General features: G+C 39.4%; 1 protein-coding gene across 1 annotated transcript in view; it reads right to left on the bottom strand.

Moving 5' to 3' along the window:
• grin3ba (glutamate receptor, ionotropic, N-methyl-D-aspartate 3Ba) overlaps positions 1–14,216 on the bottom strand; it is a 53,845-nt gene extending 39,629 nt beyond the window's left edge. The window contains exon 1 of the mRNA XM_082171989.1: positions 13,509–14,216. Coding sequence (XP_082028115.1) covers positions 13,509–13,961 — 453 coding nt within the window. The 5' untranslated portion in view covers positions 13,962–14,216. The remainder of the gene's footprint in view (positions 1–13,508) is intronic.
• Positions 14,217–26,633: the final 12,417 nt, after the last annotated feature.

Raw genomic sequence — 26,633 nt, 5'->3', positions numbered from 1 at the left:
ACAACAATGTAATGAGGCTTTGAAATCAAAATATTTTTTTTACACTTTATAATAGGAGCGATCACTCACATTAGGCCTGGTGAATAGTGCAAGGCGCACTCCTACTGGGCGATAAAGTAATATTTGAAAATGAAAGCCATTTGGGGAAATGCGAGTTTATGAATGAGGTGATTTACCAAATGATCCTGTCCAAATTCACCAGAACAGAATCTTAAACATCCAGCAGCACATGGCAAAGCAATGAATCCTCGGCGAATGTACGAAAGCTGTCAGACAGAAAAACACGAAGTTTAACCAATACTTTGGACATTAGTTTTATGTACTGGCTACAAAGTCTGGCAAAATATGCGTGGTTCCTGCTTGGGAATTAGAAATATCATTTTAGATATTCCAACAGTGAACTTTAAAATGTTTTAGGGATAAACTTTAGCAGCGGCTTTTGTGCGAAGAAAGTTACAGTTAATTGCGGAGACAGTCCTCGAGCCGAGGAGCTGTGATTTAGTGCTGTGCTTAAGGCCATAATGTTGACAAAGCAGGATTGCACTCTCAGTAACACTCAAAAGTCTGGGTCATCCTCACAAGGTTTGGTCACAGTTGCATTTAAGGAAGTATGTTGTGCTGCATCACTGCACCAAACTATGTGAAATAATCATTATATTAATAATATTTATTCTACCATTGTTTGGACAAACAGTTTGTTTATAATTTAAAGCCATGCCAGCTACCACGGCTATATTATATTTATATAACTAAATCTGGTCTCACTTTATTATAAATCTTTTCATAAGAATCAGCTGAAAATAAAGGCTTAGACTAAGCCAGGATTAGGCCTTAATTTAAGACATTTAAGTAGATTTTTTAAACGTGCCTTAATAAAAACATTACTGGTGTGCATCTTGAAAGAACAAAGAAAAGAAAAGAAAAGAAAAACAACGCCATATTTTAAGATATGTCAGTGCAAGTTGCTTTCAGTTAAAACAGCTCAAACATGCATTTTAGTCTGGGACTAGGCTTAAGCCTCGTCTGTGAAACTGGGAAAATACATCACATTAAATCAAAATATGCTTCAGCGATAAAGGACTCTGGCAAGAGGGGCATAAAGGAGGATCTTCAACCATTAACTCAATGGGTTAGTCTGCCTATTCGACAGCGATATTTGGACAAACAGAAACTGACATGTTAGACTGCACAGACTACAATGTTTACACTTTTTAGGCCTACTTAATTGTGTCTGCACAATTAACAATAGTTTTAAAAAAAAAATTTTTTTAATACACATATACTGTAGGCCTAAATTGTGCACTGTTACACCCCTAACACTGATTACATCGTATAAACAATCAGACCAGACTGGAAAATCATATTTATGGGTCCTTGGCATGAAAAAGGTTGAAAAGTTCACTGAACTTTAAAAGCGACTCATGGAATGAATGTGCATTACTTCAGTACAGAAGACACAGTCAGGCTTTGAAATCAACACCCGCCAAATGCGGGTAAAAATCAACTGTGGCGTGTAACGCTGTCAAATCACTAGCCAATTTGGTGGGTTACTTATTATGTCTACTCACTTTGCTGGGGAAGTTCGTGTAAGCCAAATCTGTGCAGATTTAGCGCAAATACTCAACTCGTGAGTCATCATGATATATTAAATACAGCGTATTGCGCGGAATCTGCGCATATCTGGCTTACTTGAACATGCACGCCACTATGCAACAAATAACGGCATGCTTGTTCATTTGCATTGAAGCAATAGCAAGATTTAAAAGAATTTGGTTAACAGAAAAGACATTGTTATTTTCCAACATTTTTTATGTTCTTTTTTCTGTATTGATCTGTCAACCTAAAATACATTTTTGGTGATGAGGATAAAAGAGGGAGGAGATGGTTGGATGACAAGATTTTGTTTGAATAAAAAAAAAGAAAGAAATGTATGAAATCCAAATGTTATAATATATATATATATATGTGTGTGTGTGTGTGTGTGTGTGTGTGTGTGTGTGTGTGTGTGTGTGTGTGTGTGTTGTGACGTAGTTATTCTGGTTTATTTCTTTGATCTTTTGGCTAGTATAATTTCTGAATGGCCGGTAACAAACATTAAATGTTTGTTACCGGCCATTCAGAAGTTATTAGCCAAATAAGCCGGTGACTGAAAAAGCTAATTTCAAACCCTGGACACAGTACACAGTGCAAAGATAACTCTAGCTCTACCGCTACCTGCCTTTAGTCCCAAATGATAAACCTTCTCTGGAATTCATTGCCTTCGGCCTCAGAGTAATATATCCATCAAACCACCTATATCCTAGAAAAACACTATCTTTATGCTGAATTTTAGATCATCTCCATATTCAGACATCCTGCTCCAGAGTTTTATACACTTCCCAAAGCCATCAACTAGAGGCCTTCATCTCGCCTCAGCCTGATAAATTTCTACCCACCAATAGTCTCTGTTTTTTGGCATCCCGACCTCCTGGGAGGATTCAGGCATGCCGTGTTCAGACATTGATTGAAAAATGTTTTTCTTTCTGAGCAGAGACCATGTAAATGTCAACCAAAACTTGAAAAAGGATGACTGATCCAAGCATGAAATCATCATTATCTGCAAAGCACAGACCGATAGTCTTTGGATTAGGGAAATTCAGTGATGACAACAGAGAGGTTCTGCTGCTCTTTCCAAAACTGAGGCGTTGTAACATGAGCTTAAAAGCAGCCAATGTAAAGCTATGGTTTTAATATTGAAAGGCACTCATAGAAGAAACAATATTTTGTTAAATCTTCTCAGTTTATCACAGGCCATTATTATAATGGGATTTTCATCCATTAGTATAAAGTCAGTTTATATCTTTTATATCAGTTTCTAGGTGACACCATCAACTTACATGAAGCAACATTTCATAGGTCAGGCTTAAAAGGGTTACTTAAAGCATTAATTTACCCTTGAGTTAATTAAAATGTTATCAAATATTAATGGATAATTAATCATAAATGGATTAATGTCATTAATTCTGGGACATATTACACGTCATGCATCATATATCAGGATCTTTTCTGAAGACCACAGTGGAGCACGCTTACAGCCAGCCTGGCTTTGAATCAGATAGCGTGTTTGAGTGAAGATATTTTTGCATTAAGCCTGAAAAGATTATTCTTTACTTGTGATGTCCTTTGCACGTTTCAAACGCTATCAGTCAACATTCTGAGAGCAGCTTTGCATACGAAGCGTCTAGATGAGACCGGGCAGAGCGGGATGCATATGCCAGGCTGTATAGAGAGAGGATTTCAGTGCATTTCAGGCTGACTGTGGATGGCAGCTCTCGCTGCCTACTGCTTCCCTTGCTAATTGAGCAAATCGCAGCGTACGCCTCACGGAACTAATGCTAATGAACTTCTTAGCGATCCGAAAGTTTAAAACGGCTCTGTACATTTATGTACATCACAGTTAAAAGGATTTTTGAACAGAGAAGAATTCAGGATTCAGAGCAAAATATTGGTTTATACAAATCGCTTCCATGCATACTTTTAGTGGAGATTTACTGTAACTGAGGAGCTCGTTTGTTATTGCCTTTTAGCTCTCTTATTTTGGTAGAGGTGTCAGAGGCCGTTTGGCATCTAATCTGTGTCCGTTTCGATCTGGGGATGAGGTCTCCTCTGGCCATCAGTGCACTAATAGCATTCAAATTCTTGTTACAATTAAACAGAAAACTTAATGTTAACCTTTTCTTATCAGGCTGACTTAACAAAAGTCAATTAAGTAGGAACTTTTTGGATGAGCAGTCGGGACATATAATTAGATTTTCATTATACTTTTATTTTGACTTTAGATAATTATTTAGATAATTTGCTCTAAGGTATCTAATTATGATATTCATATATTAAATTTATAATTTTATCAGTGCTCTCTAAATTTAAACTTTTAGTGTCACTATATAATTAAGATAAGAACTAAAAAAGGTGAAATATTTTGTGTATTGGGTAGCTTATTACCAGTATTAGGGGTGTAACGGTACATAAACATGACGGTTCGGTACGTACCTCGGTTTTGAAGACACGGTTCAGTACGGGTTCGGTTACAGCAGGGGGAACATAAAATTGTTTTTGTTTTGTAAATTGTTTTACTGGGTTATTTTTTTTTTATTAAACAAATGTGTCTCTGTTTCTAATTAAATTAAAATATAATTAAAATTTTCTTAAGGATAAAAAAAATCTATCTCTAACAGCTAATGCTGGGAGCCCTTACTTACACATTTAAAAATGTTCAATTAACAACAGAGCCCAAACATATTTTTAGATATAATAATCAACACTCAAATAAAATAAAATCATGTAAATTGCACACAAGGCAGGTAAATATAATGAATAGGCTAATATAGTGCATATACGAAATGTTACTCTCTAGAGTTCATTTCTCTAGCGAACTAACATGCTGTCGACAGTAAATACCTGAGGTAAAATGTAATGCTACGTGAGATATTATTCTTAAGCTGTTTTATTGATATATTTTTGCAGGTGAAACACTAGTTGAGAGATTACATGTAAACATATCAATCGATCATCTGTCTCTTTCTCTTCTTTATACTGGTAGTAAACAGCGTTGCATTACTGCATGTGCCCCCTACTGGTGTGGATCGCCTGTGAAGCCAATGAGCATTTTATATCACAGGAACTTTGTCACAAATTTCCATCGATTTGGATTACATTGCACAAATAAAATTGATTATTTTTAGGATCATTTTATGTTGCGTTTTTTTTTTTTTTTTTGTCACAGCATATTGATAAAATGCCTTTTTTGTCCCACGACAAACAAAATAAATGTTCTTGTTTAATATTATGTAATTCTTTGAAATTAGTTTGCACCAGAAGTCTCACTGAAACTAATGAAATGTCATAATTTAAATGAGGTAAACGAGTCAACTGCATAAAATAAATTAGACTTACATATAATATATAATTTATCATAAATGCAACCGAATCAGCTGATTAATTCCATGCATTCAGTATTAAATTAGAGTTCATAAACATTTGCAGATCTGTAAAGTTGCTGTTTTGTAAATAATTTATGTTTTAGATTATGTCAATACATCAACATGGTACATGTCTATGCAAACGTAAATGTATGTCTGGTAGAACCACACTTGAATACTTGTGAGATCATGTTGGATTATCCCATTATATGTAGATATACCGTATTAGGGCTGCACAACAACGGTTAAACTAATAATAACAATTTGCTCAAATTATAATCACGATTATTCTCATTGAATAATCACATATTCAGTGGTGGCATATATACTTAATTTAACCTAACCCTAACGACAGCTCATTACACTGTCAATCCATATGGTTTTGGTGAGCGCTTTGTAATGTGTTGTATGACATTTTCATTTGAGCAGAATATCGCAATGGTATGGAGCCCCTAAAGGGATATGGTGATGGTAAAAATTTGGGATGGGAGAAAAAATATTTTTCAAATCTTTTGCGTTCCCAGACAGCAAGATCCGGCCCACATCTGGTACGTGTGGATTCTATGTGGACCAGATGTGGACCGGATCTGGGCCGACACTATGTTGCGGTTTGGGTTCCCTCTCAAAGGTATTACAATATTTGCGTTCCCTTGCAAAATTGTTGTGAGCTCGGACAAACACTTGTTTAATGTACCGCTTTACCAACTTTACTGAACTCCTAAGCACTCACTTGACCGCATTTCTTTGTATTTGAGTCCAAGTTCAAACACTATGAAACGATCCATTGTTAACGTACGGCGCTGTGCGATATATATAAGTGATATACAGTATATAAGTGAAAAGAAAAATAAGACATATTATATGCAAGTTACTTTTCCTTACTATCTACGAGCTATTCAAAAATAGCTTGATGGATTTTCAGTGGAATAAAATATGATGTCTAGTGAATGAAGAGTTAAAGACTGTGATACATGTTTGGCATAAAACTAAATCTATTTCTAACTGTAAAAGGACTTTTCTTCAGCAATATTTTAACCTGTCAATGCTTTGCTTTATCCACATACAGGGCATCTAAACCCTCATAAAATCATGATCAGTGAATGATTCATTATTAATAGCAACCGATGTTCCAGTGTTTCATTATGCCTATGGATTCAAAGGTGAAGCTGTAAATAAACACGGGCAGTTGACACCTGCTCCCTTTAGTCCTTTGTGTCATCTATATGAGGGGAAAATAATCTTATAGGAGATGTCAAGGCAATGCAGGTCATGTTTTCCGATTCCCTTGAAATGAAAAAAAAAAAAAGATGAAAGTTAACAAGAATTCTGATAGCCAAGCAATGTGCATTTAGGGGGCTGGACAACCTTGCAAGAAGGTGCAGGGAGGCACAAAAGGTAATTCAGCACAATGTCTGCAATCATCAGCAACACACAGCCAACAGTAAGTGAGTCTGACAGAGCTGAATAAACACTTCCACACGGCTGTCTCTGTGTATCCCCGGTTAACACTGAGAGTATCTTTAGAGACAAGCTCCATATTGCACTGCAACTGCAAAAACATTCAAAGCTAGAGGACGACCCAGCTTCAGGCACTTTACAAGACTGGGGAACAAGTTATCCAACTGAGGGTGGAAATTAATGAATCTGTAGGTTAAAGATTCAAAGCAAAACTGTGGCTGTTATTGTTTTTCTTTCACTGGTTCTCAACTGGCATTAAAAACAATAAAAGCTTGAACAAATGTTATGAATCTTAAAATTGCTCATAAAATAAGTTGAACTAAAAGTGCTGTTGTTGTTTTAAAGAATAGTCTGGGTTCAATACAAATTAACCTCAATCATCAGCACTAGTGCTATAATGTGGATTAACAATTAATTGCCTTAAAAAATTGACTTTTTGCTTCTTTAAAAAAATAGAAAATATGGGTTACAGTGAGAAACTTGATTGAGACCAACCCATACAGCCATAATATGTAAACATTATGCGCGTAAACATGATTTTAGTGTGACACAAATTTTCACTAAACTAACCAAAAAATATTTTTTTTCTTCCAGATTTGTTTATTGGTTTTAAGTTAAGTCTTAACAGCAGAGATTATCATTACTACCCATTTCTGTTCTGATATAACTTATGTTCAAGTTATATCAAATTTTTTCTTTGTTGCCATGAAAATGTAATGCCTATATTCTTAAAACCATATAAAAAGAACAACTTTACCGCTCAAATAATACAAATTTGACAGGAAAAAAACAATGTTATTTTATAAATTGATAAGCTTTATTTATAAATTCTTCAGAAATAAGCCCTGTTCACTTCCATAGAAATGAACAGGGCCAATCTCCACTTTTTTAAAGGGACAAGTCAAAATAATTTTTAGTGGTAGACATCATGGCACAAATGCTAATGATTGAGCTTAACTTGTTCTACACCCGGAATTCCTTTAAAGCCCGGGACACACCAAGCCAACGTCAAAGAACTGTGTTGTCGCCCCTCGTCGGCTGCGTTTCACCCAAATCCTGCGCTTGAACACACCAAAAGGATTAAAGGAGACTGTCAACTAGCATGTGCGTTCTGCACCTGTGTGTAAGTCAATATCTGTCTTTATCAGCAGGTCAGTCAATTTTCATCATTCAAAAAGGGAAACCGAAACTAGGACTGCAGATATACAAACTGTAAATAAAGCAGCGCTTGCTTACCATTTTGAATATCAATCACACTGATCTCTTTCTTCATTCCATGTTATTATGAAAATATTTGTGCACTCGAAATGCTCAGGTAAGATGACAAAATTATAACAGCCTTCTGTCTGTACGGTCTTGACTTCTTTGCTTGCTTTCATCACTTTTGCTTTTATTCTCGTGCACTGACTCGTTCACTAAGCTGAACAGGCAATCAGAGTTCTTTCTCTCCCCTATGGCCTAACGCTGATTCGGCCCCAAAAAAACCCAGACGCCGTCCGACAAGAGCCAATGGTGAGGAACACACCGAAACTAAGCCAATCAATGTTCAAAAACTAACCAACGGCAGACCTTTGGCTTGGTGTGTCCCAGCCTAAAGTGCAGGGCTGTGTTTTATAAACTGATGCAAGTAAAAAAAAAAAAAAAAGGCCAAATCTCTTCCACAGAAAGTGAAAATCCTCACTTACAGCTTAACTGAAGCGGAGGCATTTTTGTGCAGATGGGCAGGAGACTTTGCTCTGATCAGAAGTGCATGCATAGTTATTAATAAGCATAATAGTAGAGCTGCGTTTTGCGTGCCTCATGATGGGAATGGTTGTCACATCTTCTGCCTTGTTATCCAGCCCAAGTCTTTTTTCTATCCCTTCAAAAAAGGGGAAGATAATTGAAACATAATCATGAGAGAGTTGGGTGAAAGAGATAAGACAAAACTAATGGAAATAAAAAGAAGGAGGAGACGAGATGGAAAATGACTTACAGAGAGACTTTGACACACAGAAAGGGAACTTTGCATCAAAAGTACCCATAGTGCTAAACTGTAATACCCGCTTATGCAAATCTCTCCCCTATTCAGAATAGATGCCGTTTGCAGGTTCCCATGCCAAAACGAACAGACGCTGCTGTTTTTCTCTGTGTGTTTTCTTAACCGGCTCTGTCATCAAAGCAATCATCAGAGAGGCTATGAGATTGCAGATTGAGATATAGACCCTAACCAGAGCCAAGCTACAGAGTGAATCCTTCAAAGGAAAATTGATTTAAAATGTCTGTTAACTGATAAAAAGATCAACAGACTGTTCATTGTTTTTCTATGAGCAGTAGAGTACGCTATGAAATAGGACAATGAAAACAGCAACAATATTCATTCCATGACAAAACAAGAATTAGCCACTCTGGAGAGGAATCTTTGGCATTCGATGCAGCCTGGTCAGCACTGTGCCCACCGTAATGCTGCCAACAGCCAAAGTAAAGACAATGAATCATTTCTGCCATGAGATCTGAACGCCAGTGAGATTTGTTCAGTGAGACACAGTATTCAGAAGTGGGGTGAAAACTCAATCACGCTATATTGAGAGATCAGGCACCACTTCAAAGCTCACCTCGGGCAGAAAGAGGGTTGAATTTTCAAAGACACATTTTAGAGTGGAAATAAGTTATAAGGTCGGGGTAGTGTCATATGTACCTCGGGGTGCAATCGTGCCACTTATTGGAAACAGACCTTCAGATTCAATTAAACTCTCATATTCTTTGCAGGCACATCAAAATGGATAAAAAACCCAGAGCATCCAAAAAAACATCCCTCAGCTTACTTGCTCAATTAGTTTTGATGGGTCAGAGCATTCTCGGCTTACAGTATATGGGCATTAACCCAAATCCAGGCGGTATTAAACCACATACGCGGCTTGTTAAATCGTATGAATGTGCTTGGGTGCTGTAACATTAAGTGCCTGGCAACACTGAGCCATCTCGGCCCCGTGAGCGCAGCTTGCAGAATTCTTCCTCACCTGGCTGATGCACCACGGTCTTCCCGCATCCTTACTGTCACAGACCTCAGCGGCCCATCTGTGCTTATCTCAACCCTGCACATGTGGGAGATTACAGACCATCTCCTTCAGGTATTTCACACTTTATTTACACCCTCTGCCTCCATAATGGAGCGATCCAGGCTGCAGACAATCACAGCAGCAATGCACCGATGATCAGCATTGTACCGGCTGGGAATAGGTGGTGACTTGCGTGCATGTGTGCATGGCATTGTATCAACAGAGGGAGTGTAGACCACCTCTATGACTAATAAGTGCTTGCTCTCCAGGTGCTTTTGGAAATATGTATTTTGTGCAGTGCACAAAAATGGGTAATGTTGTAAGGTTTACTTCAGCTATGCATTTTACACACTACACTGCGCATGCAAATAACAGACAAGAAGGTTTTGTGCTCATTTTCCTTAAAATTCCATTTTAACACAATATGATGGCACTCCATTTTACAATGCGAGTTCTGATAATGCATCTACTGTTGCATCTATTTCTTTGACTAAGGGACCAGTTCACACAGTGTTTTTGCATTCCACTGTGAAGTTTTTCCATTGTTTTTCTTTGTAAACGTGCTAGACAGGTGTGTTTGACCATTGTGCTCCTGTCTCTTGCAGCGTCTTGCACATGGCACTGCGTTCTAAAAATGTGGTGCTCAAGATAAAAAAGGTCAACTTTTACACTGCTCTTCATCTCGCTTGTCAAAAAACACTGATCAAAACATTGATTTATACAGTAACAAAACAAGTGACTCTCTTAATGGGCGAGTAATTGAATTATTCGCTCAACTGATTAATTCAGGAATGAAACAAGTGACTGGCTACATCCGAAATCACATACTCCCTACTATATACAGTAGTAAGCAAAAAACAGTATGTGACAAAAGTAGTATGTAAAAATTCACAGTGTAAAATAATAGGCAAAAAGTACCCGGATGACTTCCTTCTTCCGGCGAGACTCTGAAGTGTGCATTCGATGGACACTTTACTATCCCATGAGGCCACAGAAGAGGATTTATGGATGGCGGTGAAGAGACGCAACTGACGCTGGTAGGTTACATGATAATTTGTTTATTTATTTGATAAACAGATTATCATGTGACCTACCAGCGTCAGTTGCGTCTCTTCACCGCCATCCATAAATCCTCTTCTGTGGCTTCATGTTGTATGAATGAGGTAGAATGTAGTACGTCCAGATTACATTTATACTACACACATTCATACTATATAGAACATTCTTTCTAAGCGGTCATGAAGTAATTACTTATTCAAAATAAGTACCAACTGTACTCAAGAAAGTATGCGATTTCGGACACAGCTAATGTATTTTTGAGCAAGTCATTGAATTGTTCACTCAAGCTATTTGTTTACAACACTGATTCATTCGGTAGAGCCACTACTGTCTGGTGCTCTGAGACACACAACAACAGATTCTGCTGGTGCTTCTTTTCACACTATTTTCACTAGCGGAGCAAAAATACACAGCTGACAATGTTGTGTCTAACATGCATTTGTAAGTCACTTAACAACATGATCTTTTTTTATTGAACTGTTGTAAAAATATAGTGCTGTCTGAATATCTGAATATTCTGTAATCTGATGACCGTTATCATGGTCCTCTAACTTAGTGGTTCTCAACCCTGGTTTGAGAGGAAGACATTCAAAATGTGCACTGGTGAGAATCACTGCTGTGGTTTCAATTTTCCAAAGGTTACTATTTTCAGTGATTACTGCAAGACTGCAATGGCAAAAGGTCATGCTATAAAGTAATGAGGAGGGAATCTTCAAGATAACTGTAGCTTTTTCACAAATTAATGTCTTAATTTAGGTGTACATGAATAAGGTCATTCTGAGTCCACTGTGAATGTTACGACCTGGATTTTAGCTCAAAATTAACATTTGGACAGTCTCAACGGCTCTCTTGAATTAAGGATTCATTAAGCCTAATAACCTTCCAGTGGTTGTCCACTGGTAAGCTAACAAAGAGGCATAATTGAGAAAGGCCTTTGGATTAGAATGTGATTTCATTCAAAGGGACAAAATTAGTTTTGCATGTGCTAATTCCTTTTGTGCTCAGGAATATTTGCAATAGAAGGGAGACAAGTTAATGAGCACTCAAGCATAGATGAGCAGAAGAATTTTCCAGAACGAAACAGGCCCGGAATATTTGGTCAGCAAACAAAATAATTTAAGACACGCTAAGAATATGGTAATCTACTCTGCGTTTGATTTGCTGTGGGGCGAATATAGTCATGGAAATGAAAGAAACTATTTCATTTGAATCAATCAAATTGCAAATTCAGGCTAGTGCTCGGTAAAAGACACCAGTGGATGGCTATTTCGTTCTAGAGAGCCAAAAGGGGAAGATATTCAGCAAGGATAGTGAAAATTACTTTTGAAAAGCGTTCAGACAGCATAATATCCTAGGGGTGGTGTCCTAAAATATATGAACATCCTTGTCCCCATACTGGCCAGGGAAATTTATAGGATTAGATCTATATTTTAATTTGTTAAAGTAATTTGGAAAGTTAACGACTCCACAGTGATGGCATGAGCCAAGCCTAGCTCTGTAAAGAAAAAGATGGGCACTAATGATTTCACACTTCCTGAGGGCTGTGTCAAAATGGAGCAATCACAAACATTTTGCTAATAATTTTCATTAATCACAGAAATGGCCTTGTTTATGATTTCGCTCTCTGGCTAAGAATAACACAATATATGAAGCAGCTTTTACGAGCAGCCAGGTTGTAAATGTACAAAGCACAAAAGCCTTTTGACTGACACTTTATAAGATGTAGGATAAATCATGATGTTATGAATGAGCATCTTAAAAGATGAGTCTCACTGTTGACCCGCTGTTCACGCCTCTTTATGCAAAATCAGGGGTGCCTTTGTTCCTTTGTGTCCATATGCTGGCAGAGTTTGACGGGAGGAAAATCTTTTGAGGTTTCCCTGCCAGGAGAAACCGCTGCAACTGGCTGCACTGCTGGAGACAGAAACAACTGGTGCGACTGGCATCCGCTCTGGTTGCTGCTTAGAATACTAACGAGAGCCAGCACGCCTCAACCCTGAGCCCTAAACAGTGTTAGGATTGTTCCACTGGAATATATCAGGATCTCTGTGTCCAGCCCCTGGACAAAAGCACCTAAAATATATGCCACAGCTCTAACTCTTAAATGTTTTTTTCAGAATGTAAAATCTGTTTGAGAATAGAGTTTTCTTCCCACCACCCTCCTTAGGTGACAGTATAAGTTGTACGACTGTGTGTAACAATATAGAGGGATTAGGACAACAACAACAAAAACTGGCAAATAATATAATTTGTGGTCAAATTAAGGAATGTCACATAACAGAACTGGTATCATCTGGTATCTGTCAGTAGGATTTCCTCCATCTTCATCTACTTTCCAAAAGCATTGCACAAAATGTGCCAAATGTAGGTCTGTACTGTCCCAACTGTGAGAGTGACAAACACACAAATAGTACATATGCTTTTATGTATTTCTATATTTGTTTCCAATTCTATTTGCTCTTTATATGTTAACCATTTTTAATCGAAATGTTTAAAAGGAAATGGGGTGGGAGGTGGGAGGAATTTGAAGCAATAAATTCGATTCTTAAATGCACAAAATTGTTTTCAATTGGTGTTACAACCTACCCCGGTGACTACAGCACATGTATTTGACATTAATTCATACAGTTTAAGGACACATTGTAGATCTGTACCTATGTAACAGACTAATTTTGGAACATTATATCAAAGTTTGACAGTGCAAAAAAAAAAAAAAAAAAATGTAAAAAAATAGTTACAGACGCGGAAACAAAACACTTCGCGGTTCTCACGCGCTTTTGGATTATGCAGGTTTCGTTCAATAACAACGAGTGACAGTTGTAACAGGAAGAATAAATGATGAAACAATCGAAAAAATGCACATTCGAGACCGAAAACAAGTCCGACTTACACAAGTCAGACAGACGCCAAAACATCGGAACAGTTTGGCCACATCTTCCTCAAAATCTAAGCAGCGCTTTGGATAAAAGTAAAGAAAAATGAGTTTGCTGCTCACCTGTGTCTTAAGAGGTTCACCCTGTTCAATGATGCTGATGAAAGGTATTTCCAAAAACGAGGACATGAACTCCACTTGTATGAGCTCCTCGTGGCTCTGAGGGAACGCAAGCACAGCCGAGACTCCCTGAACAACGATATCCTGACACACGCACCTGAACATTGACTCCGGGTCTCCATTTAGCGGTTCTCGGGACAGTACTTCCAAGCTCAAATTGTACGGCAAGAAGTTGTTCCCACTTTGCCGGAGGTGGACCAGGGCGCGGTTGAGGGCGCCCTGTATCCTGGACTGCTGGCGGGTCGGCAGGAGCGCACCCAAGCGCACTGTGTGCCCAATGCGTGCCAGGATGTGACAGGGCTGGGGATGCAGATGACAAGGGTAAATAAACATCTGGAGAGCGACCTGGAGCCCGACATGAAGGTATGCCAAGAATCTGGAGAGCACTAAATTCATCCTGCTCCTTTCGCAACTGGATTGAGGTTTCGTCACAAGATGGCATCGCTCTATTCTTGTCCAATTATTCTTGTCCTTAATGGTTTTACGAGTACGCGGATGCAGCCTCGGTTAAAATGCAAGTAGTGCAACCATTCCGTCTACTCCAAGTGTTGAATGCGAGGAGGTGGTGTGCGCGCCGTTGAGGGAGGAGGTGCTGTGCCACTGGAGATCTTCAGCATCACCGAGCTCGGAGGGAGATCAGTTGTGGCCACGCCAGGTTTGGTAGAAGATCAAATTATGACGAATTAAGCTTCCTCAAAGGTCACTTATGCAACATTATTAAAATGTCTTCAAATCTTAACTTCATGGAAAAGTAAAGGGGAACTCAGTAATGTTTGCTTATTAAAAAAGTTAATCACATAATTAAATGATCATTTTTTTTTGAAATGTCATTAAAATTACATTTAAGAGCACTTTTTCCAGAATTTTTGATTTTATTGTACATGGAGAGGGTCGCCCCCTTTTGGTCGCCGCCATGTTGACATCACATGACCAGTTGTGTCATGTAATTAAGCAAGTTACTGCTATTAAAAATGACAGGAATAATAATACATTTGCTGTACTTTATATTGTGCTTTCAGTCAGTGCTTTTTACAGTGAATGAAGCATGAACACAATGGTCACAGTCACCACAGCAAAATGCCATCAGCACACCAGCACTAACTATCAACACTGTTCAAAACTGTTCAGATTAAATTCAGGAATGTCCATTATATTGATAATAAGAGAACAGATTATATTTAGTAAAGAACCTGCATGCATCCAAACTGACAGAAATCAGTTTAAAGTCCAAAACCACTGGTTATTGGGAGGATTAAGAGCCCGCTAAATGTAAAGCTAAAGCAAAAACTGAGAGAGTGCACCTTTAAATTGAGATTGCAGGTGCAAAACTCTACCCTCCAGAAGCTGACAAGCAAATTTTTCACAGTTAATGATTTCAGTAAAGTCTTAAAAAAGAGATGAAGAAGAGGCAGTAATTGCATAGTGAATTCAGACAGTTTGGCATAGTTCAAGGACAATACCCCATTCATGAATTATTTAATTAAATAATAATTGCATGGCAACACAGATGCTCTGTTCGGTATAATTAATTTACAGTGGCCTTTGTTTGCTATTGAACAGTAATCCAAATATATTAACTTGTCACTCTGAGCACAAAACTGAAATGCAGTGTAATAGATTTTTTTTTTTTTTTTCATATTTACAGAGCATTTTAATTTAGTACTATAGTACCGTAGACATTTTCCCACAATAGGTGGTTAATATGTTCATTAAAATATTATTTTCTCCATTAGTTAATTAATTAACCAGAAAATATAGGCCTATATCTGCCATAAGCTACTCATTACACAATGCTTCCTTAACAGTATTGTCTAAATAAATGTATGCACATATGCAGTCAACCGAGGAAGGAATGAACATGTACCCCTTTCACCTCTGTAAATATACACAAGAAATATGAACAATGGAAGTTTATGTTAGAAGAAAATAGTTATTTTCAATAGCATTGTCATTTTATCACTATGATCCGATCCTACATAATTTCAGTGCATTTTTCTTTCATGCATCTATAGTTCATTTCCTGTCTGACAAGAAACATATTAGTACTGCAATGCATGAAACTGTTTTTAAGCAATTACTTTAGCATTTTGGAAAGCTTTGCACCCTCAAATCCATTTGCTGGTAATAATAGCTTGGATGTTAAAGACTAATTGAGGATTAGAGACCACTGACTGAGTAAAAAGCATATGAACCATGTCAAAATTCGGCAGCATGTCCTTGTGTAGCAAAACTTCTGGCATTTTATGTGTGCTACAGACATCGCATAAAATTATGGTTTACTCTATATGGCCCATATTACAGTATATGTAATCTCTTTCAGAAACAAACAATATATATTATTTGATCTCTTTTCCTATTCTAAACCACATCTCAATGAACAATGTCTGAACAATGTCACCGCACAATATATATAATTGAATCTCTTTTCCTGTTCTAAGCCACATCTCAATGAACAATGTCTGAACAATGCCACCAAAAACCATTTGCCTTTCTGCTTAATAGGCGTATACTATGATGTCCGTCTGATGTCTGACACTAACATGTAACCAGTGATGCTTGCTTGATTGTTTTTTCAGCTCCAGTGCATACAGATCAACATTTCAGGATATTTCAGAGATGCAGGTGATTTTTAGGGTAAATCAAAATCATTTTACAAGACACCTACACCGTACGCAACTGTCCTGTCCTGACCCATGGATGGCTCCACTTGATTTTCAGCAGAGGTATGCGGTTGTCTTTTACTCACCTTAAAGCAGACTCGCGCGGTGTGGATAAATATTCATATACTGTATGTCCTTCTGATTTTCTTAGAGACGGCTTGTACAGTCTTAGAAGAAAAGGTTTTATATAGAGCCTTAAAGGGTTCTATCAGGTGCTTCATATATAGAGCTTTTTAGGGGTTCCCATGGGATCCAATAATTTGTTTTAAATCTTTTTTTTCCCCATTAAATTGTATGAATTAAACAGCTCGTAAACATACTTTATCTCTAGAATTTTTTTTTATAATCCTTTAAACATAAAAGTATTATGCAAATACTATAAGACAGTTCAAATCATTTAAGACAGTTCTCCCTTACGGAACCTTTTGGCAAAAAGGTTCTTTAAAGAAGAGTCTCTGGAGCCTTCCAATAGTCAATTGTCTTCAACTTGGTTTAATATATAAATTAATGGATTACACTTTAATCAGGAAACCAATTAAAACACATGTTTATCTCAGAGGGATTACACCCACCTTATGTGAGCGCCAATATAGATAATCCTCCTCAGTCTCTCCCTATGACTTCACTCTGTTATTGTGACATACGCATACATTAGGCATTCCTGAATTTGCACTGTTTGAGATGCAACAGTTGAGTCAATGAGTTCTGAAATTGAATTTTGAGAGGTACCTCAGAAAAAGCCTCTGAGCAGAAGCTCTGCAATTACTGCATGGATAAATGTAGCATCAGTGCTGTTTCTGTCGAACTGCATGTCGCAGCACTCCATAATCTGCCATAATGTTCTACAGAACAACTCGTACAGGAGAGCAGAGCTTTTAAATATCACTGTGCGGCGCCGGCATCTACATTCTAAGCACATCCTACTTGACTAATTTCAGCTCCATATTTTGTGTCCACTAGACAGTTCAGCAGCATGCCGGATGCGGTGAAATATCGGAACACTCTGCGCGAGAGGGAAGGAGCTAAAATGGATAATTATATTAAAATCTGAAGTGCTATATACTCATATGTTACAAGAGAATTTGCTGGAGGCAAAGCAGTTGACTTTCCTTACTGTGCTAAATTGAAGATCATTCTTGCTTTTGGAAAGCTTGGCACATCTTTCAAATCAAACGAATGTCTGTGTGAAAACGAGAACACTGTAAACCTTATCACTCCACTGACTTGTGTTGGAGATGAAGAGTAATTTAGACTTCAAATTAGGGTCGTGATGCATAAATAGTGAGTGCAAGCTGGATCACATCAGGAGGGTATCTATATAAAAACTCATTTAATTTGGTCAAAGACTCCATAACCCCTCTCTGTTTTATCAGACTGAGCAAACATGGTTCTGATAAAAACTAATGAGTTTCATGCAGTTAATTAACTTAACAACACATTATTAAGGTGGTAAAGTATTGTAATTACACATTTGCTAGTCTCTAAGAAGTTGAATGAGTTTGTGAAAACTCAACAAGAAGTGCAAATTTTAAATATAATTTGATCAGAAAGCATTGCAGATCTAACTTTGGTTTAATAGGGAAAATATCTAGTTTCTGGCTGTTCTTTTTTCTGAAACACAAGTTGTGTCATTGCATTAAAGTTTAATGAGGGATAAGGTTCTCTATTGCAAGTTATATTTCCCTACATGCACTATGTAAATCTGTACAGCTCACCCTGCCGCTGGGTAGGTTAGTATTGCTGAGCTGGATTTATTTTTACCATGGTTCAGACATACTTATCATATCCACAGAGACAAGCCCTCACTGCTTGTGTGTAGGCTATGTGCATGTCATAGTTTATAGCCACCATCAATTGAAATAACTTACTCGCTTCCCCTCTTTTTCCCTGCAAGAGTGTGGGGAGCTGGATGAAAGGCTTTATTGATTTAAGTAGTGTTAGGGCAAGGACAACGTTAGCGCAGAAAACCTGGTTTACCCCATCAAAGATTAGTGAATTATCACAGGGATACTATTTAGTCATGTGTACAGGCGCTGTGTAGCTAAGGGCTGTCTTCATTTGCTGATTGTGTTCTCAATCTGGGTTTGGCAGGTCATTGCTGTTTGTGTTCTAAGGTTACAATTATACCGTTTTTTTATTTTTTTATTACGAGGAAGTAACCCAGCTAATGGAGTCGTTAACTCGGTTCCAAAACCCATTGAGTTGTTCCTTTTTAAACAGAAGCCTTCATTGTAAAGAACCTCCATTAGTGACTGATTTGAAAAGCCCTGCTTCGAATGCCACGCAACTATCCCACTGTACCAGAAACACAACTCAAAACTGATTTCAATAGAGTTTGACAGTAACATTATAGGAACATTAATACATTTTAATTACACTGAACTATTATTTTTTACATAAAAGCACCATTAAAGCTGCCGTCGGCAACATTTTTTTGATCATATTCAGTGTAATCGACACTATAATCCGACAGAACAACATAAATAAGGTGGTTTTAGAAAAAAACCTGAGCTTCTAACTCCACCTGGAGCGTGTTATTTGTTTTGCAAAAATCCAGCGCTCCCGCTTCATCAGGTCCAATCAGCGCAGGGGGGTGTGAGATCTGACTGTCAATCACAGGTCGTGCACACGCCACAGATCCCCCCTCACTCGCGCACGTTAATATCACATGCACACGCCACGCCTGAAGTTCGCCTGGAGATTGCATGAAGCGTGATGGCGGAGAGAAAATCTACTAACAAGCTTCCAATTCCTCGGTTATTGCTATCTATGGATAGATTAGCCAGGGCAGCCTACCTCCGAGTCCATGGTGTTGATAGATGCTGAAGAGACGGACGCGTTCACAGAAAATCAGGTACACACGCACAGTGACGCACTGACGAGCACGACCTCGATGGGAGGGTGCTCGCTGGTAGTGGGGAGGGGCATGAGAGTTGTAAACATTCAAAATTTTGGCTAATCGACCCAATCTGCCAGACTTGCCGATGGCAGCTTTAAGTGGCCCACATGACTTACACTACCATTCAAAAGTTTGAGGTCAGTGAGATTTTTTTCTTCTTCTTAAAGGAATTAATACTTTTAATCAGCAAACATGCATTCAATTGATAAAAGTTACTGAAAAGTCATTTATAATGTTACAAAAGATTTCTATTTTAAATAAATGTTGTTCTTTAAAAACTTTCTATTTGAAGATATGAGTTGGCGGTTGATAGTACAATCACATTTATGTAAATTGCCAGTTAAGTTGAAAACCCGCCACAGGGTGTCTGGTAAGAGACCGGTCAGTAGATGTCCGATATTTGGGAATAACCCGTTTATTTGTCACCACATCAACTCAGATAATAAAGCAGTTGTCCTTAATTAGGGTGTGGTTTTTCTATAAAAACAGAAAATGTAGGCAAGTATAAACATACATGATAATAACATTAAGTGTTTTAAAACAGATACATGATGAATATGAACAAAATACAGAAATGAGATTAATAATGAAATAAAAACAAACTTGCTGTCATGTAATACATTAAATTAAACTGTAAACAGTTTTATCTGTGTCACATAGTTTGTCAGCGGTGCTCTGTCTGGGCTTGTTACACGCACACCTATTAAAGGGTTAGTTCACCCAAAAATGAAAATTCTGTCAGTAATTACTCACCCTCATGTTGTTCCAACCCCGTAAGACCTTCGTTCATCTTCGGAACACAAATTAAGATATTTTTGATTAAATCTGAGAGCTGGCTCACCTCTCCATAGGCTTCTAAGACACTATAACTTGCTGGCCCAGAAAATGCATTAAAGAGATCGATAATATAGTCCAAGTGACTACAGTGGCTCAATCTTAAGTTTATAAAGCGACGAGAATACTTTTTGTGCGCAAAAAACAAACAAAAATAACGACTTTATTCCACTATTCATTTCCTTCTCTCTGGGCCTCGAGTTTTTTCACGTAGTGTAACTGCGTAGCGCTTCTGTGTTGCATGTCACACGCATCACACACATGACCAGCGTCGGCCAATAGTGAGCCTACGTGTGACGTACAACACAGACGTGTTGCGCTAAAACACTACGTGAACTAACTCGAGGCCCAGAGAGAAGGAAATGAATAGTGGAATAAAGTCGTTATTATTTTATTTATTTTCGCACAAAAAGTATTCTCATCGCTTTATAAACTTAAGATTGAGCCACTGTAGTCACTTGGACTATATTAACGATCTCTTTAATGCATTTTCTGGGCCAGCAAGATATAGTGTCTTAGAAGCCTATGGAGGAGTGAGCCAGCTCTCAGATTTAATAAAAAATATCTTAATTTGTGTTCCGAAGATGAACGAAGGTCTTACGGGGTTGGAACAACATGAGGGTGAGTAATTATTGACAGAATTTTCATTTTTGGGTGAACTAACCCTTTAAGTTGTTTACAACTTCAGAATACCTCATCCGAAGACTTTTACAACTGAAATGCACCAAACACAGATGAAATATACATAAATGACATCAATCTAAACAACTAAGCATAAAGATAATATCCTACATACAGCGCAACATCATTCCAAAGACGTGACAACTCCTATAATTACCCTTAACGAGCTAATGCACAAATTCCCTCTGCACACAATAGGATAGCGCTACAACCAACCAGAGTGTTTTCCCACCAGCGGAGCTAGTTGACTCCAAGTCCTCCAGACTCGCGGCCAAAGCCGATTCGAAAGACCGCTGTTCGCCAGCAGCAGCAGCCATTCTTTGTTTTCAAGTAGCAGGGAACCGTCACAACTCAGTCGTCATTATGTTAAGCCCGCCCACCGACTCTATACACGATTTGTTTGGCCTGACTAGAGTTTGGTTTTTCCAGCTCGAAAGTCAACGGAGAGTTGCTAGACTACCCTGGCTGCAAAATCAATTTTGCTATTGCTAGGGTGCGTCTAGATTTCTAGGCTACGCTCAGACAGAATCAACTCTCAACTTCACACTGAGCGCTGTGGGCGGGGTGTTCGCATGCACGTAAATCAGCGAACACTGATTGGCTGCTGTGCTGGATGCTGTGCATCGATCAATCTCGGCAAAAGAAAAAGATTTAAGTCAGAAGGCATATTATTCTAACAAGTAATGACCTTTTTAACAGCCGCCCCCAGATTCTGGGGAGAGAATCTGTGCAATTATGAAAAGGCCTCTAAGTAACAGATTGGTGTACAGTTTTACATTATTCAGGAATGCTAGGCAATTGTATAATACATGCTATTGGGCGTGTGTATGTCTTTGCACCCACCTTAATATTAGCCGTCCTCACTCTGCCATCAGCCCCAGGGAAGACTTCTGACATTCGTCCCACCGGCCAAAGGGCTCGAGGCAACTGTGGGTCGACTGTCATCACTGTGGTGCCAACTTGAACGTTGGATGTGTCACCTCGCCACTTCTGATGGCTTTGAAGGCCAGGAAGGTAAAACCTCAGAAAGTGTCTCCAGAAGTGGTCTACAAGAACTTGACTCTGGTGCCATCGCCGCCTGCTTACAAGCTCTGACTCTGGGTATACCACTGGAGGTAGGGAGGAATCTGGCCGTCCCATAAAGAGAGAGTTTGGAGTGATGGGGTCTGGATCAGCAATGTCAGAGGAAGTATAACCCAAGGGTTTAGAGTTCAGAATTCCCTCAATCTCCACCAACGTTGTTTCTAGCACTTCGAAGGTAACTGACTGGGCTCCAATAGTGACTGTCAGTGCTTGCTTGAGAGAAAGGATTTCTCTTTTCCAGCAACCTCCGAAGTAAGGAGGATCTGGAATTCGATCTGGTGTCTGGCAAGCTGTCCCTGAAGTTCAGGGGCAAGAGCTGCAAATGTTTATCTGAGTTCCCTTCCTCCTCCCTTGAAATTGTTGCCCTGATCTGATATGAGTTCAAATGGGGTTCCACGTCTGGCAGTAAAGCGTCTGAGGGCCATGAGGAAGGAATCAGCATCAAGGTTATGTAGTATATCAATGTACACTGCTCGAGTGGTTAGGCACTTAAAAATAGCTGCGTTTCCACTGTCGGGGCAGGGCTGGGCGTGCTAGTCTGTGTGGATGTGCAAACCGGCGAAAACTTGACCTGAGATCATGAGGTAATTTTCCTAATAATCTGGAGACATGAGAGCCACACTGCAATTCAAAGGTGCCCTTCCTTCTGAGTTGCCCCAGCATGCCAACGAACGAGTGACTGAACTTTAAGTGCAAATAGTCTGAAGGCTTTTATGTCCCCACTGCTGATATTAAACAAAAGACTGAATTTGAATGTAGCTCACTTTAACTAACTTTTCATGAGTGAAGTAGCAATGTCTGATTTCTGAATGGATAATTTGTTTGAGTTGAATATGTTTTTAATGATTCCTAATACTAGTCTGGGCTGCATTTCCCAAAATTGGTGGCAATTGTTCTACGATCAACTTAGGCTTACGATGTTTTTGGGAATCACAGCCCTGAATGATTTGTCCATGACTTAGACTGATTACTCAATTACTCATTTACTCAATGATCTCAATGATCTCAATGATCCTGTCACAGTTGTTAACAGCTCACCAGACATACAAATTGTCAGTATGTTCGGCACATATAGTTATTGTATCACTTCAGAAGAGCTTAACGTATAACATTCGAGTCACATAGATGAGCGGTTTTCAATAGGTTAGGCGCGCCTCCCCTGGGGGGTGCCAAAGAGCCACAGGGAAGGCGCGACACGCGAAGAAAAAATAACTCTGTATGCAGCTCTATTGATATCGGTAATTGTGCGTGTGTATATTAGCTTTAAAATGCATCGTTTCCTTGTCCCAAGTCAACAAAAAACAGCATTAAGGGAGGAGACAGGACCCAGCAAAAAACATAGAAAAATATGATCCTAAGTTCTTAAAGTTAGGTTTCACCAGGTCGGGGTCCAAGGTTGCACCTCTGCCGCAGTGTGTGGTCTGCAAGAAGGTGCTGGCAAATGATAGCATGAGACCATGCAAACTTCGGCGTCACATTGAAACTAAGCACACGAATTTAGTGAACAAGCCAGTTGAGTTTTTTGAGAGGAAGCGTGATTTGCAGTCACAAAAAAGCATAATACAGTCATTTGGCACTATTTACATGAAAGCGACAGAAGCATCTTATCGTGTCGCGCTACGTATGACGTAGGCAGGCAAACCCCATAACATCGGCGAAACATTGCTACTCCCTGCAGCTAGAGATATGTGTTCAGTGATGCTGGGAGAAGCAGCTGCTGCTAAACTTGACGTGATCCCTATCTCTGACAATACCATCCAGCAACGAATATCAGACATGGCTTGTGATGTAAAAGAGCAGGTCCTGGACTGTGTTCGTGAAAGCCCCTTTCACGCCATTCAGCTGGATGAGTCCACTGACGTCACACACTGTGCTCAATTGATGGTGTACATTCGGTTTATCAAAGAGCTCAGTGTGCAGGAAGATTTTTTGTTTTGCGTTCCTCTACCCGCCCGCTAAACAGCTGACGAACTTTTCAAGGCCTTGAATAACTTTCACCAGGCTAATTGCCTTGACGTTGTGGGATATGCACTGATGGGGCAAGAGCAATGACTGGCCATCACAGCAGTCTCGTAAAACATATGCTGGCAGTTGCCCCGGCGGCTGTCTGGAAGCACTGCACTATCCATCGCCAGGCTTTAGCAACAAAAAGGATGCCCCAAGAATTGCGTGCCATTCTTGATGAGGCTGTCAAAATTGTGAACCTAATTAAATCACGTGTCTTAAACGCCCGTCTGTTCTCAATCCTCTGCAATGAGATGGCCGCTCTCTTCCAGCAGCTGCTCCTGCACTCCGAGGTCAGGTGGCTCTCTCGGGGCAAAGTCCTCACCAGGCTGTGCGATTTGCGCAAAGAAGTCCTCCTCTTCCTCACCGGGATTAACTCCTCACTGGCAAAACATCTGGCTGATATGAACTGACTTGCTATGTTGGCCTACCTCTCCGACATCTTCGATAGGATCAACTCCCTCAACATCTCTCTCCAGGGCAAAGAGTGCCACGTCTTTTCGGCACACGACCAAGTGTCTGGGTTCCGGAAAAAGCTGGACTTGCGGTGTGCTCGTGTTGAATGAGGTTCGGTGGAAATGTTCCCAACCCTGGAGGATGTTGCGGAGAAGACAGGGCTGCCTCTTAACTCTGTCAAACCGGTCATCACTGCGCATTTGAATGGGTTACGTGACCAGTTTTGCGAGTATTTTGGAGAGGATGCAATGGGAAATCAGTGGGTGAGAAATCCGTTCTCTATCCCCGCCACACCCCATGATGGACTGAGCCTGCAGGAGGAGGATATTCACGTAGTGTAACAGCGCAGCGCGTCTTGGTTGTACGTCACCACGTTGGCTCACTATTGGCCAACGCTGGTCATGTGATGCGTGTGACGTACAACCAAGACGCGCTGCGCTGTTACACTACGTGAATTCATTCAGGCCCACACAGACGAAAATGAATAGTTGAATAAAAGTCATTATTTTGGTTGTTTTTTGCGCACAAAAAGTATTCTCGTCGCTTGATAAACTTGTGGTTGAGCCACTGTAGTCACTCTGACTATTTTAACAATGTCTTTAATAACTTTTCTGGGCCAGCAAGTTTTGATCCCTTAGAAGCCAATGGAGAAGTGATCCAGCTCTCAGATTTCATCAAAAAATATCTTAATTTGTGTCCCGAAGATGAACGAAAGCCTTACGGGGTTGGAACAACATGAGGGTGAGTAATTACTGACAGAATTTTCATTTTTGGGTGAACTATCCCTTTAAGGCCCAGACACACTGCGCTGATTTCAGCTGTCGGGTGTCGTCGGCGGTAGCTTTGGCGCCGATTACACATGTTAAGCATGTTTTGTTGACTTGTGGTTAGGCCTACTGATGTTCAGTGATTTTAAAAGTAGCCTCAATTAGGTCTGCATGAAGTTGGAAATGATTTGCTGTTGCAAAGAATCGTTTATGAATGCACTTTTTAAAAAGTTGTCTTCAGTGTCTTCAAATACAATATTAAAAATATTTACATTTTATCAGTTGTTATTGAAACTCATCTTTGCCTGGAACACACAAAAGATGGCATTTACTGCAGAGGCGTGTGTGGGTTAGGGCAGGCGGACGGGATTTTGGGGAAGGGGGGGCTCGGCTGTCCTTACCTACTCTAAGGTGAGGCTCACTTTCACCCAATTTGAAAACCCCTGACATAAACTAAATTATGCTTTTGCCCATTCTTCATTACAGTTTTATGGTACGTTCGCATATTCTTTGTAATTGCATGGAAAAGAACAACCAATACATTATTCAAAGTGTATCAAATATTGCATTAAGCAGGAAAGTCATATGGGTTTTGGGGCTACATGAGGGTGAATAAATGATGACAGAATTTTCATTTTTGTGGCGAACTATCCCTTTCAAATCCTGCTTTTCATTGACGCATATCTGAGAGCCTGCCCTTTAGATTCAGAGGTAATTGAGGTCGGTGGTAGTGCGCATGAAAACAGAAGCTCTGCGGCACATGAATCTTGGAATTTTGCAGAACATTCTCAGTCGTATCATCTTCTTTCCATCTAATAGGGCATTCCTCAGTGATCTCATCAAATTGAGAAGCAGAGCATATGTGGCTTTTGAGATGATTAGCCCGCCAAGCATTTCATTAACCCGACCTAAGTGATTAAAAGGGGCAGATGCATTGATCCCCTTTGTGGTTCATGTATTATTACTTGGAAACCATCTTCATGCAAGAACTCTCTCTCCTTCATGTGAGGATTTGCAGTCACTGACCTTTGCAGATCTGGAGGTGTTGAGAACGGCCAGAGCGTTCATGCAGAACACTGGCACGAGACGAGAGACACGGTCTAGTCATGCCTGCTGCTCTGTTTCCCCAACCTTTCATACCCCCATATCTCACGTCCTTGGTTCTTGTGAGATCACAGAGAGGTGAGGTGCTTCGTTTTAATAAATCGCATAGAGAAAAAAAGGAATCTGCTCTGTGCCACATTATGGAGCCTTATGCAAGCATAAACCAAAAGCAGAACAATAATTTGCTTTGACAGAACATGACATACAGTCTGTAAGCCTTTTTCATATGTTACTGAGAAGCTAATGAGTGGTATAAGAGGACTGAAAAGAGCACATAATAATAGATGCTGTCTGCTTTAATGCTTTTCAGGTGTGTTCAGCATCTAGCTTTCACAGAGAGGCTGGAGTCTACTGTAGCTGTCAATATAAAGATAGCCGGAGAGCTATAGATTTTATGACAAGCATCAGTCTCCTAGTCTTGAATAATAGTGGGACCGGAAAGCTTAAATTCTTTGGAAATATTTTCAAATGTTACATTATCTGATTCTAAGAACATGCTGAATCCCAGAGGAGAGTGCCGACTGTTTCTTTCCATACATGACTGCTTCATAAACATATAGGCTGTGAAAAAAAAGTATAA

The sequence above is a fragment of the Leuciscus leuciscus genome (assembly GCF_965113295.1).
Source record: "Leuciscus leuciscus genome assembly, chromosome: 6".
NCBI classification, from domain to species: Eukaryota; Metazoa; Chordata; class Actinopteri; order Cypriniformes; family Leuciscidae; genus Leuciscus; species Leuciscus leuciscus.
This window is presented reverse-complemented; position numbering and strand designations above follow the sequence as displayed.